The 13,439-nt window shown below is 39.5% G+C and overlaps 2 protein-coding genes across 4 annotated transcripts; both read left to right on the top strand.

Moving 5' to 3' along the window:
- Nucleotides 1-56: 56 nt before the first annotated feature.
- LOC140928260 (palmitoyltransferase ZDHHC3-A-like) lies at nt 57-10,198 on the top strand. 3 transcript variants are annotated; one of them, XM_073377991.1, is made up of 10 exons: nt 57-359; nt 939-1,063; nt 3,715-3,735; nt 4,412-4,435; nt 4,680-4,731; nt 5,352-5,433; nt 6,519-6,652; nt 7,591-7,637; nt 8,663-8,802; nt 9,331-10,198. In XM_073377991.1, the coding sequence occupies exons 1-9, from the start codon at nt 123-125 to the stop codon at nt 8,769-8,771; spliced, it is 831 nt and encodes a 276-aa protein (XP_073234092.1). In that variant the 5' UTR covers nt 57-122; the 3' UTR covers nt 8,772-8,802; nt 9,331-10,198. The 3 variants fall into 3 exon arrangements, with proteins under 3 accessions (XP_073234092.1, XP_073234091.1, XP_073234093.1); XM_073377990.1 differs by having other exon boundaries at nt 8,663-10,198; XM_073377992.1 differs by having other exon boundaries at nt 6,522-6,652; nt 8,663-10,198.
- Nucleotides 10,199-12,094: 1,896 nt separating this feature from the next.
- LOC140928263 (substance-K receptor-like) lies at nt 12,095-13,437 on the top strand. The gene has a single exon (XM_073377994.1). It carries the CDS (start codon nt 12,152-12,154, stop codon nt 13,235-13,237), a length of 1,086 nt encoding a protein of 361 aa, XP_073234095.1. The 5' UTR covers nt 12,095-12,151; the 3' UTR covers nt 13,238-13,437.
- The last annotated feature ends 2 nt before the right edge of the window (nt 13,438-13,439 follow it).

Genomic DNA, 13,439 nt, shown 5'->3' on the forward strand with positions numbered 1-13,439 from the left:
AACAAGAAGAGGTAATCGAATTTGAACGCGGGCTCAGTTCATGCCGCATATGCAAATTGCAAAATGGCGATCGCGTCTCGTCGTAAAACACATATTGCACTTCCGTTTGTGTAGCAGCGATCATGGGCCGCAGATCCAAGTGTTGTAAATTCTCTTGGTTCGTGAATGATGGTGTTGGTATTGGTTGTGCAATTTTCACGTATTTGCTTATAGGTTATGCCGAATTTGTCGTTGTTTTTGTCATGCTTTTACCCGAAGTTGTTCGAGCAGCTGCTTTTGGCCTGTTCCACGCCACCGCTTTTACGTTTTTTGCGTGTCTGGCTCTTGTTGCTCATAGTAGAGCGATGTGCAGTGATCCTGTAAGTACTTTTCCTTTCGATAGAAACCTGTTAAAGGGAAGTCGCAAGATCATATTACTTGCTGGGCTCTTAAGAGCGCCGACCATTTAACTGTCTGCAGATGCAGTCTACCAGCTGCGAATTAATTGTAATGTATTGACATGAGTATGTTTGCGTTCAAGAGTTATGTTCTGATATTTGCTGTTTTTAACGTAAGGGTCTCATGATAGTGAAGCTTTAAAGTTTCAGTTGCTGCCCGAAGATCTCTAAGTGGAAAGAATACAAAACAGACAAACAAACTGAAATTAGAAATTTTGTCGATGTCATCCTATATATTGTATTGCAGTTTGTGTAAATGATTATCATATTTTTCAAATGTAGCATACTTTTAGTGATACATTTTGTTTAGAGCATTTTTTTTTCTTTTGAAAATATATTTTGCAATTATTTTACTCTGTTTTATTTGGTATCAGGTAGACTGACCAACCGAAAGTTAAATCAGTGTGGATCAATAAAAGCCATATTAAAAAGACAAAGCTTAGCTAACAATCTTTATTTGGATATACTAATGCATTTTTCTGTTTTTATTTATTCTTTTAGGGAAGTATCCCTTTAGGAAATTGTACCACTGAAAATTTAAAGAAACTGCAGCTCAAGGAAGGAGAAGTGGTGCTTAGATGTACCAGATGTGAGTGTATAAAGCTTGATCGTGCACATCATTGCAGGTACTGTACTAATGTTATCACTTATGAACCTTTCATCCCCAGGGGGATCTCCAGGCAAATACAACTTCGTATGGGGACTTATTGGGGGATTTGGTTTACAATACCGCATTGCACTGCCGGGAAAACCGGGAACTTTGCATGTGTTGCAATTAGGTTGATTTCAACTTGTCTTAAATCAAGGAGATATAGACCACTCATCCAGAAGATCATGGGCTTGATTCTCTCCTCCTGGTGGAAATAATGGCAGATTTAGCAGACTGTGTAGAGTCTCAGTTATTGTTATGTAAATTGGTTTAAGGGTAAATTACCATTTTCTAATTAGGTACTTAAGCTGGTTCATCCTAATGGGTGATTCCAGAAAATATCCATACCATACCACGGGCGGCATCTTGGAATTCCGAGGGAGAGGGGGGGTTTCTTGGACTGGAATTCCGAAGACGTGGGGGGGTAACGCAGTTTGGAATTCCAAAGGCATGGGGGGGTGTTTCAGCTCTGAATTCAGTGAATTTCCAGAGGAAAGACGGCGAAAGCTCCGCTTGAAATCGCTGACCTGTTAACATTCCCAGTTTGTAAATGAAGCACGAACCGACCACGGAAGAAGTATGCGTTCATGCAGATGGGTAAGCAGATGGGTTGTGCAGCAAGCTCCACATCGAAGAGGCCTTAAAGTTGATGAATTAGTCAACTGATTAATAAAAATATAACCAAGTCGGTGTTTCTCGCCGATTGTTGATCGACGATGTGTTGTTGCGTGCTGAAAACTCGCACCAGTCTCTCGTTTCCAAATAGAACGCCTGACAGATTTTGTATTTCATGCCGATTTTCACGCCAACATGTAGGTAGTAAAATCAGACAGCATGCCTTTTGATGCGCTGGTGTCTAGCGGAAGGAAGACTTGATTTTCATTAATGTTACAGTCAACAAATTTGTTTCATTTTACGGCGGTTCTGCACAATTTTCGAAATTTGCTACGTCAGCTCGGTGTCTCTACTGATCATAGTCAAGGAGATTATTTTCACTATTAAGACAATTATTTGAAGCTTTGTGCAAGTACAACATTCGGACTGGATTATGCGATTGCAAGACAAAATTGTATTTATAAATATAAAGGCAATATACAAACAACTGTTTACCGGTCATGAAAGTACTCACGAGTATATCTTGTTGTCTTTGAGAAAGTGAAAGATTCATTTCTGTCTTGAATTTACAAAATTATGTTTCAAATGCAACGTAAGCATATACATGTGAATCATTGTTTTCGCCCCTAAGGGTTATTGTAGAACTATGGGTTTAAAAATATGTTGTACATGTTGTACCCATTCGGTCCGTTCGTACTCGTTGTGTTTTGCTTGTAAAACGTATGCTGCATAACTAGTGGTCAGCAGTTAATCAATGAGGGAAATTTTCAATACGGCGGGTGACGGAATATCGATCGTAAACTTTACTCTTGTCAGTGTCCACTGGTATCAATACGATCTACTCCTGAAAATATGACGGTATTGAATGGAAAACAAAGAGTTCTATTAGGTGGTAAGCAGCTTAAAGATAATGCTTAGAAGGAATAGCTACGGTGTACTAACGTTAACAAACTTGAGTTGCTTGATCGTCTGACTAAAAATTGTGAACAGAATTCTTTTGCAGAGGGAAAAAGTGCAAGTTTCTCGTTCCTTTGAAGATTTAGGCAGACGAACAGGAATTCCAAAGGGTCTGAAACAAAAGTGGAAAATTCCAGAGGAGAGGAGGGGTTAGCGATTTTGGAATTCGGAGGGCAAGGGGGGGATAAGCATTTTGGAATTTCCGAGGGCAAGGGGGGGTTAAAATACTCATGCCACCCGTGGTAGGGTATGGATATTTTCTGGAATCACCCAATAGCATCTCAAGGTTACTGTCATTTCATGTTGTTCAATTTGGTACCCCTATGGAAGGTTGAATATAAAGTTTAGCTTGCAATATCAGAAACTTCCAAAAATAGATTGCCTCGATGGTAAGGGCACCCGAGCTCAGGATATGGCCATGTGATACCAGTCAGCAATTGCCTTATTGTAGCAGCTGTCATTTTATTTTGATGTGGATGGTATATACAACAATGTAAGACTCTCAGAAAAGTGGTAGCATTAATTGTCATTTTAATGTGACTGTTGACATGTTTGTTTTAGCGTGGAATGTCAAACTGGCTTACAAGGCCAGTGAGGACAGTTAATTGACCTGTTAGACAGTCAGTCATACACTGTATGTATAGTCAAATGGCCAACCAAAATTTTTCTCATCAAAAGGTTACAATATCTTTTTATTGCCATATGGAGAGAGTAGGTATATATGTTTCTGTATATGTTGTAGTTAATTTTTTATCTCAGATAATTTCTGTTTTTCTTTCGCTTTTGGGTATGGTAATGTATGCTAATGAAGTTGAAACAAAAGAAAAAAATTACCTGGGATAAAAAATTAACTACAACATACATTATTTTATTGCCATAGGGGCTCTGATTGCTCTCCACTGCAATTTGCTACTGCTGAATGTACTTTGATCTGATAATAGAGTAGTGATGTTAATATTATATTTAAGGTATTTAATACTCAATATGGTTGCAGAGGTACAATGATATATTTATGGAGGTTTTACTCACTTCTGCTCTTTTTGTCTTTGCTCTTAGCACTTGTGAGAGATGCATTAGGTAAGTCTTTCATTGTTTTTTTTTTCTGATATACACTATAAAGATCTCCACATTTTAACATCTTATATTCTGCGATAATAGTATTTTCTCTACCTCTGTAGTGCCTCTCTGGGTTTGACCTTATTCCCAGTGGTTTTTTTCAACACTTTTAGGATCAACGTTCCCCTTTGATCTTTGTTCTTTAATCCCAATTTCTCTTCCTGAAGCAGATAATAATTATGTGCTTATTCTTTTATTGAGTTACATGTGGGTTCACACCCCACCAGTTGCCAAAAACCCCTGCTGGAAAGACTAGCAAACCAGATTAGATTACAGACCATTTTAGCTTAACAGTTGTGTGCCTAGTACCACAACTTTGAGTGAATCTAAGGCTGAGTCGAAATTGCTTGTTTCGATAAAAACCTTGCCACTTATCTTCTGGAAAATATATATGAACAGCATGGGGATTAGGATGTTACCATGGTTTACATAAGAAAGCAGGAAGGGTTGTATCAAACCTGCCCACCCTTGATTCTACTTATAACATACTTGTCAGTATGCAGCAAATTCTTAGTACAAACTTGCATTCAGCCAGGAAAGGTCTACAGTGTTCTGAAAACTATCCCAAGGTTTTTTTAAGAAGACTTTTAGTCTAGGAAGTTAATTCTGGTTTTGTTTTCACTCTCTATTTTGCCAGAAAAATGGATCATCACTGTCCATGGTAAGGCATACAAATGCTTTTGTATTTATTACAAATTTATAACAATAATAACACTATATGTTCATTAGGGAACATTTTTTAGCAAAGTATTTTTTAAGAAAACTTTTTAGAAAGAAAAAAACTGCAGGAATACTTTCCGGCTCGGTTCAATTTTCATCCAACCTCTTGTCCTTCTATTAATGAACTATCTCTTTTTCTGTATAATCTTGAGTTAATTACTGCTCCCTCTTTGTTTTTCTTATAGGATTAATAATTGTGTTGGTGAAGATAATCAAAAATTTTTTGTTTTATTCACGGTGAGTAATTAACTATTGTATCTTTTGTTATTCAGGTTGAGTGAGCCCTTAATCTTTTTGGGTAATTTTGTTTGCAAGTTCATGTAACATTTTATTGATTTTGCCAACACTATCCAGAAAAAAACACAGACACACAAAAGTAGAAACAGGGGCCTTTATGAGGACCTCAAAGTCAGTTTATTGATAAAGTATTGTAAGATTATAAGTGCGTGCTTGATTGCAAAACCCACCAAGACATAAAACAAACCTTGTATAGAAATTAAGTATTGACACTGCCAAAAGCACTAGCAGGAAAAAAGAGAATGTATACCCCTGCCTGCTGAAATCAGCTGTGGTGCTGACAACTCGGCGGTAGAGGTACGAGGAAACTAAGCAACTGCCAAATGCCTATAAACACATAATATTATAACAAAATTAGCAAAAAAAAACATATTTGGAGCTTGAGTGAATACTGACCTATAATGAATAACAGTACAGATCCTAGATGGCTACCCATTATTTCTTTTCAGTGGACCCAGTCCTCTGGTCTGTGTGGGTAAAAAAATAGTGTACACATATGCGCCCTGTCAGAAATACCATTTTTGTCAAGTTAAGAGTGTTGTGGGTCTTTGTTTTTGCAGCTCTACATTTTTATAATATCAGTGTATGCTCTAGCTTTAACAATCAGACAGCTGTTCATTTGTACAGAGAAAGAATGGCAAGGTGAGAAAGATTTCCACTATACTAACACCTTAAAAGTCTGTGTAACCATTTAAATATTCTATAGCCTGCCACTATAACCATTAAAGTGCAATAACAACATCAACATTAAGCACTCTAACATCTGACCATCAACCTAGTATTTTTAGAATTAAATGCATGCACACAATCCAAGGCTAGCTCTTTCAATCACAAATAAAATTATTGCTAAAGGCAATTTGCCAATGACATCTTTTGACTTAACTACTACCAGAATCCTTCAGGGTTTTCCTTTATTATGCAGGTCAGGGCTTTTGTTGTTTAAACCTTGCCAGGATTACCAAATTTAAGTAAAAGAAGGAAAGAAAAAAATGGATTCTGACCAGTAATAGCGGCAAAAATGACGCCTCCATGCAAATGACCCATTCAGGCAGAATGACCCAAAGGATCTATATCTCTTTCTTTCTCCATTATTTTCTGTTGCTTCTACTCACTCCACCCCTGCTATGTTGTCATTATCCACCTCTTCTTATTAGCTGTTTCTGTTCCCAACTACCCCCTCAGTTATCCTACAAGGACCAAGACCAGGACCATTTTAACGCCACTACCCACACCCACCCAGCTGCTATCAGTGTGTTCTTTTGCTTGCTCCATTTCGGCATACTCAAGGGTATGATCAAGAAACTGACTCTGCATGAATTGAGCAAGATCTTTGTTGAGCATACACTGCATGTTGCTAGGATACAGTTTCAAACCCAGGCCTTGTAGCTGTGCACTCGGCACAAAGGGGTCAGTTATGACCATTGTTTTATAAATGACTAGATGCTCTCACCCTAAAAAACCAGTTTGATGAGAGAAAACAAGATTGACTTGTCCAGAAGGTCAGGCTGCATTGACTTCAAAGGCGTAATGTGATTCAGGCAGAGCCTCATTTTGTCCTCTTCACTCAAAAAGACAAGAAGAGGCGTCTGCTCACAGGGTGCCCACACCATCCCTTGTAATGCTCCCCTGTAACCAATACCCACACTTCACCCATGAGGACTTTATATGACTAGTACCCACTCCTTCCATAATACTAAAATTATTGTTCACTTTCTTTTTTATCCCAGCAGATTGTACATTTTTACCAATCGCGTCTGCCATTCTGTTAATGATATTTCTAGTGTTTGAGGGATTGTTGTTTGGAATTTTTACGCTTGTTATGTTTTGTACTCAAGTCTCTTCCATTGTCAAAGATGAAACGGTACGTCTGTGAATATTTTGCCTGTATTAGATAGAGGGATGTATCTGGCCCGAAGTTTCTATTTAATAATAGTTAGCCTGGGAGAAAGAGACTTTAAATGCTCGAAGAATTGCGAGTGACACAGTAATTGGTCACAATTTGTTCATTTTTTTTTTCATGATTTTTCTTCTTTATATGAGGCGCGCGCCCGATGCTAATTCAAAGTCTTCAAAGGTATTCTTTAAATTGTCGAGATATGAAACACGCGGCCTAGAGCCCATAACCCGACGGAGTGAGCAACTCTCATACTGTGCAGACGTATGTCGCGGCGTTTTCTTAGACCGGTCTATTTTTAGACACAATTTAGACTACTTTCTCCCGCAAAAATGGAACTTGCACTTCCGTCGGTCTATACCTTTTCATTCGCACTGAAATCAATCTAAAAATAAGCTTGTCTGTGAAAACGCTATGACACGAATGCATGGAAGTTGTTCGCTTCGGTTTATAGGCTCCTTACACGGCTTAAATCAACGTAGCCACCTAGGCAGACACTGGGAAGGAATGTGTAAAAGCTAAAAGTACGTCTGCACATAGGGTAACGTCGGTATGAACGTTTGTATAACTTACGCAATGGTCTAAATTCGCTCTAAAATCGAGCTAAAAAATTAATTAATATGCTAGTCTGTGAAAACGCTATGACAGGAATCTCTTCCCTCGCTCGTGGTCTCGCGCCTTAATTCCCTTCTCCTTCCCTTTCGAACGCCTGGCACGCAGGCTAGCATGGAAGTTGGGGTTATAGGCTCCTGTAAACGTTGCCACAAGGCAGACAATGGGAACGATTGCGTGAAAACCAAAAGATCGTCTGCATAGAGGGCAACACCAGCGGTAAGACTGAAAAATTTAAGGGTTTGAAGAAATACAACAATAATAATTTTACGTTTTTTGTTACTTTTCCACAGGGGATAGAAAATTTAAAGAAGGAAAGAGTATCTAGAAAGAACACAGTGTAAGTGTGGATTGCAGAATTGATGGAATGCATACTGACTGTTTTTGGTTGCAATGTCAACATGCAAATTCCTTTACATTCTTTGACTTGTTTATTTACCCATTCGCCCAAGTAACGTGGTCAAAAGTCGACTAATAATTATTTAGACAAAAGAACTGTTTTTAAAACAACTGAATCGCAATTAACCCCAAAAGACACCAATCTGAAAGTGGCGCAGGCTTCAACCGAGCTCTGAAGCCGGAAACAAGTTATTTTGTTGCACGTTTGTTACCCTGCGAGCAGAAGTTTCTTTCTGGCATTGCTTTTAGCATTTACGAAGTCATTTGCGTCACTGTCAGTTTTTTTACGCCCCCGAGAGAAAACAAACCAACTAAGCAACTGACGAGCCACACAAACGACTTCGTAAACGCTAAAAGCCATGCAAGAAAGAAACCTCTACTACTCGCAGAGTCACAAACAGTACAATCAAGTAGGAACTATTCTCTATCTCGAATCCCCCATAATGCACTCTATTTTCTCCCCAGCAAGAGTCTCTCTTGCCCCAAGTTAAATCTCGTCTTCGTCCCCGAATCCAAAGGTCTCTGTTATTTAAGAGGGATGAAATTTGGCGCGAGGGAGAAGACACTTCTCTCTTGCCTAAAATCCCCTTTTTTTTCCCTTTCGAACGCCTGCCACGTAGGCTGAGTAAGGAGACAACTAGGAAGGAGTCAGCCGGATAGGTACTTCCCCTAAGTACCCCTCCCTGCCCCAAGACTCCATACAGTATGTCAGGATTGTTCTTTATATGGGTATTTCTTTACGCAAAACCATATACCTGTGGGCAAAAATATTGGCTTTCCGTCCTGAACTAAGACTAAAATCTACAATTTACACGGCTAGGGTAGATGACGAGCATCCCCTCCCCTCCCCTCCCCTCGCGCATTTTTGTAAACACTTTCGAACTGGTTTTTCTACACCATTGAAAACCAATTTGTTCAGTAACCTTTTCCCTTAGAATCATTACTTTTTTTCTCGTTTCTTCGCAGGTATGAAAGTCTGCAAGATGTATTTGGAGGATATTTTTCTATTTCTTGGTTTTCACCCTTCTCGTCCGGACCCTCGCGGCGTGCGAGCTATGCCTTTCACGAAGTCTAGAAAACACTGTGCTCATTACTTTGTCTACTATGTACTTACTTACTTACTTAGGCTTTTCAATAGCTAATACTTAACAGGGGGCGCATACTCCACTTACTTAAATCCTTGCTCTCAGATGTTTGCCTACTGTTCGGTAGTGGTCAAACAAAAAAACTCTTAATCCATTGTCTTCGGGCATAGCCCAGTGAATATACCGTCCCATACTCGGTCGGTTTGTAAGACAACCTTTTTGTTTTAAACGCGAGACAGGTAGTTATCGCGAACTGCGAGAAGGTAGTTATCTAGGGGTAAGGTAGTCGGTCCACAGACGTTTTTCTTTTCTTTTCCTTCCTTTTTTAATTTGATTGTTTTGTTTTTGTTTTCTGTTCTGTATTGTTTCGGTTTTTTTCGACAATTCGACAGCAAAGGCGCAAAAGTTTCTTCTTTCTCCTTTATGCCAACCTATCCCATAATTTCACAAACTCGAATTTTCGTGACGTCACACTTCTCTAGCAGTCATAAATGCCCCACTTTCATTGAAGAAAGCTCATTTCCTTCTTTTTTTCTTCTCAACGCATAGTGGAAGGAAGGCGACAAATAGCAAGCGAAACAAGTGCGAAACGTCTGTTTCCAGTTCGCGTGTTCATCGAATAAAGTAGAAGAGCTGTGAACGTCTACCTTATCTGAGAACGTTGGCGCTGTTATTGTGTCTGAGACAAATATTCAATATTTTTCCTGGCTAGACTATAGTTTTGCATCGTTAGTTAGTAAAGCACCTTCAATAGCAACACCAGAGTTTAACGTAATTAGTCATGGCCATAATATTCATTAAACTAGTCAATAACCAATGGTTACGACAAACGGGCGTCAACGATGGAAGGTTAAAACTCTTTTGCTCCAACGCTGTGCCTGCGTAAGTTTCACTTGACAGATGGTAAAAACACGCGTGATCAGATTACGAGTGAGAGCGGAACGTTTCGAGTGAGAGGGAATCCGGGAAAAACACTTAAGGAGCTGCATCCGCATGTTTTTCGGAGGTGATGAGTTGGGTGGGGAAGGGTTAAGATTCCACCTTTCGTACATAACTTGATAATGCACGGATGAGGACAAGGTTATAAAGGTAATTTCTTGCTTAGACCACGGCGCGTCTCGCCTTTCTCGCCTGTGCTGATTTTCACGCGCGCTCGCGTTTCGCTCGTTCTACTATCCCTGAGGAAAAATAGGGACTACTCGTAGTCTATTTCTTGTTAAAAACAAGCATAAAAATCTTCTTGGCCGTAAAAATAAATATTTCGGTGAATGTATCCTGATATAACAGGCGTTAAAGACAAGAAACTTCGTTAGCAAATAATGTATGACATTCATCTATATGGTCACGCCTTCTTGTACTGTAAATATATTTAAGTTTAGGTGAATAAAGGACAAAATGTTTGCGGTTTCGCGACTCAGTGGCTTGTATTTTACTCTTATGTCTGTTACTGTACACAGAGTGAAGACTGGTTTGCCCTCAAGTAACACTCCTTGCTTCTCGCGGGCTTCGCGTGGCATTGTAGGACTGTAGCATCCCTCCTCCTCCTCCTCTTCTTCTCCTTCTTCTTTCTTTCTTTTTTTATTAATTAATTTTTAATTTAATTTAACTGTAGCATCTTTCTCAAAATGCCTGTCGTGTGACTTGATTTTATGCCCCTTCCCCCAAAAACTAAACATGTTTTAAAGCTATTTAGTTAAATACAGGAGAGCTTCTTTTCTAACACATCAGTGACACATAATTGTGGCTAAAATCGGCGAAAACACGTGGATCATGGAGATCCGTCCTGCCGACGGTTTCTTTGTAACTGAGCTCCTCAATAATTCGCCCCCATGACCCTTTGCGGGATGTTGTCCAATCTTCTCTGTTTCTATGATTTATCGCACAGTACAAATTGGTTTCGCTGGAGCGCCGAAAACGAAATCCCTTCATGGCGACATGGCGACACGGCGAAGCCTCGTAATGTCGCTAGAGGAACGGCTTCTGTCTACTTCACGCTTCATCAAGCTTAATTTTTCATGATAAATAAAGGGGTTGCTAGAGAAGGATTCATGAGATATACAGACAAAATCTTAGACTAAAACATGGTGCAAAGCACGCGTTATAAAAACTGGTCCAAATGCATCCCACAACTCCACGCGCGCCGAAGTCGCACGGCAACAAGCCTCGAGAATAACGCACAACGCGCAATGTGTCAAAACTGTTTTATCTCAGCGTTTTTAAAAAAAATATATTTAACGACATTAACTTTTGTCTGGAAAATATCAAATGAATATGGCTGGGTTGAACATTACAAAATTGCGAAAATTAGGTTTTACGTAATGGCCTGTAGGTACTTTACAAATAAAATTTCAACACGCTATTCATCTACATCTGTTTTGTCAGGTAATTACTTTGGCCGGCCCGCACACTTAATCATTCTTAATAAAATTAGCTCTTCTCTAAACAAAGATCATAAAAGAGGAAATTAAGTGTGTTGCAAAAGTAATACATGAGTACATCCGACATTTAAGCAGTGAAAATCCTCAGAGAGACAATGAACGTGCGGTGAATTTGAATCAGAAGGAGACTGGAAGCGCGCGCAAAAGTTGACTTTCTCTAAGCCTTGCAATAAATTTTACCCCTCATCTTTGGTGACTGTGTATAAACTATTCGTACCACTAGGGTAAAAGCGGTTTGGTGGTTTTTTTTGCTATGACATTGTTTGTCTCTCCAAAATTTCTTGAAATGAATATTTGACTTTCCTCGCACTGTTGTAACTGAGTCGTTTAACTTACATTCTTCGTCAAGCCTTCAATTAATGGAAATGAAATGTCAAACTTATTCCTTACAAAATTTATGAACTTTCATTTCATGCTCTACAAATAATTGTCTTTTAGGAAGGGCTGCGTAGACTCAAAAGAATGTGCGTAAATCTTCAATTAAAAAAATCAAGTCTTTCAAATGGAAATTATACCAATTAGCCATGAACATTCACCAAGAAGCCACTCCTTATATTAAGTACACAAAACTAACGAGGACAAATTTCAAGTTTTATTTTTTCATCTTTTCAAAATGTGAACTCGAAACGAAGGGTGTCATATTCAAAATGTAAGTTAGTTAAGAGGAAAACCCCTTTAATGGATAAAGCATGCCGCAAATTAAAAGTATTTAGAAACGAAGGGATTAATATATAAACTCCACTGTCTAAAATCTGTAAAACTGCTCGATATATTGACAAAAATTTCCACCCATTTTAAAATGATTTTAATCAAGTTTGTGTAAACATTTCAGGGCGTGCTATGACGCAGAGAGCACGTTTGTAACATGGTGAATTTATAACAGCGAATAAAGCAACTCGTTCATTATAAGGCAAGTATTAAAAGGCGCAACAATGAACTTAACCGTTTTAGTTCAAAACGCAAGCTTTCCACAGTGTGAAACTACAAACGAAACAGCCGATTCTAAGGCAGGCAAGACAGTGGCATACGCCATTATCATGTTAATGTCACTAATGGGTAATTTTGCCATTGTTTTGGTCATCTACAAAACGCCAAGGCTGCGAACCACAACGAATTTTCTAATAGCCAATATGGCTGTATCCGATTTGCTACTACCACTTTTTGCTATGCCGCGAACGATGACAGCGGTTTATTTTGGCGCCAATCGCTGGATGATAGCGGGAAGCTTTGGTCTGGTCACGTGCAAGCTTGCTGCTCTCTTTCAAGACGTTTCGACCGCGGTGTCGACGCAGAGTTTAGTGCTGATTGCCGCGGACAGATACTATAACGTTTTCTCTCCGGTTAAAGCAGCGGTAATGAGCTTTAAGGCTGTAAAGATTACTATATCATTGGTGTGGTTCATCGCAGTGCTGCTTCACTCGCCTTACTTCTATATCTATAGAATTTACGTCCGCGACGGTAAAGCGTATTGCTTGCTAAACTGGTCCCCGCCGTTCCCAAACGACAATCAAGCACAGAAGATCTACTTTGTCCTACTCTACATTTTGCTTTTTATTCTTCCCTTGTGCACGATCGCCTCCCTTTACAGCGCTGTTATCTTGCGCTTAAAACGTCACCAGATCCCAGGGCAACACCATAACGAAAACGCGAGAAAACTTCGCGAGAAGCGTAACAGAGCTGTCCTACAGCTCTCTGTTGTCATAGTAATCGTGTTTGTTCTGTGTTGGACTCCCTTTACAACATACGCGTTTCTAAAGTTCTTCAAGTGGAATTTGCCTTTTTGCGGAAGCAAGCACACTGTGTTCATTGTGTACTTCGCAGCTCATTCCATCAGCGCCATCAATCCGTGTGTTTATTTTCTGTTTAGTTCCAGTTATCGTCAAGGCCTCAAAGAAGTATTCAGTTGCTTTTTCTGCGACGTTTCTTCTTCTCGAGTTTTCCCCGTGATCGGTGACGAAGAACTCGAAATGAGGGCACGCGCCAGGACTTTTTCTACTCGCGATTTTCGACACTTATAGACAAGCGAGGAGGTATCTGATACAAGCAAAGAGGATTCCATGAACGACCACCTTTCGCAAAGCGACCACCTGTCATGCCGGTTGGCTCTATTACGAAATCCTAAGCTGTTTGATTACTCAAACAACAGTTAGAAAGAGGGAAGACAAGATTTTTTCCAAGAAAAGTCTACGGGAGAGGGGGCTTCCGATGGGAAATTAAGAA

This window comes from Porites lutea, chromosome 2 (assembly GCF_958299795.1).
Source record: "Porites lutea chromosome 2, jaPorLute2.1, whole genome shotgun sequence".
Classification (NCBI taxonomy): Eukaryota; Metazoa; Cnidaria; class Anthozoa; order Scleractinia; family Poritidae; genus Porites; species Porites lutea.

Excerpts from the sequence above, each read along its gene's own strand:
- LOC140928263 (XM_073377994.1), top strand. The coding sequence starts at position 12,152 with ATGAACTTAACCGTTTTAGTTCAAAACGCAAGCTTTCCACAGTGTGAA.
- LOC140928260 (XM_073377990.1), top strand. The coding sequence starts at position 123 with ATGGGCCGCAGATCCAAGTGTTGTAAATTCTCTTGGTTCGTGAATGAT. Across the intron at positions 1,064-3,714 it reads GATCGTGCACATCATTGCAG|CACTTGTGAGAGATGCATTA; the intron begins GTACTGTACTAA and ends CTTTGCTCTTAG. Across the intron at positions 4,436-4,679 it reads ATGGATCATCACTGTCCATG|GATTAATAATTGTGTTGGTG; the intron begins GTAAGGCATACA and ends TTTTTCTTATAG.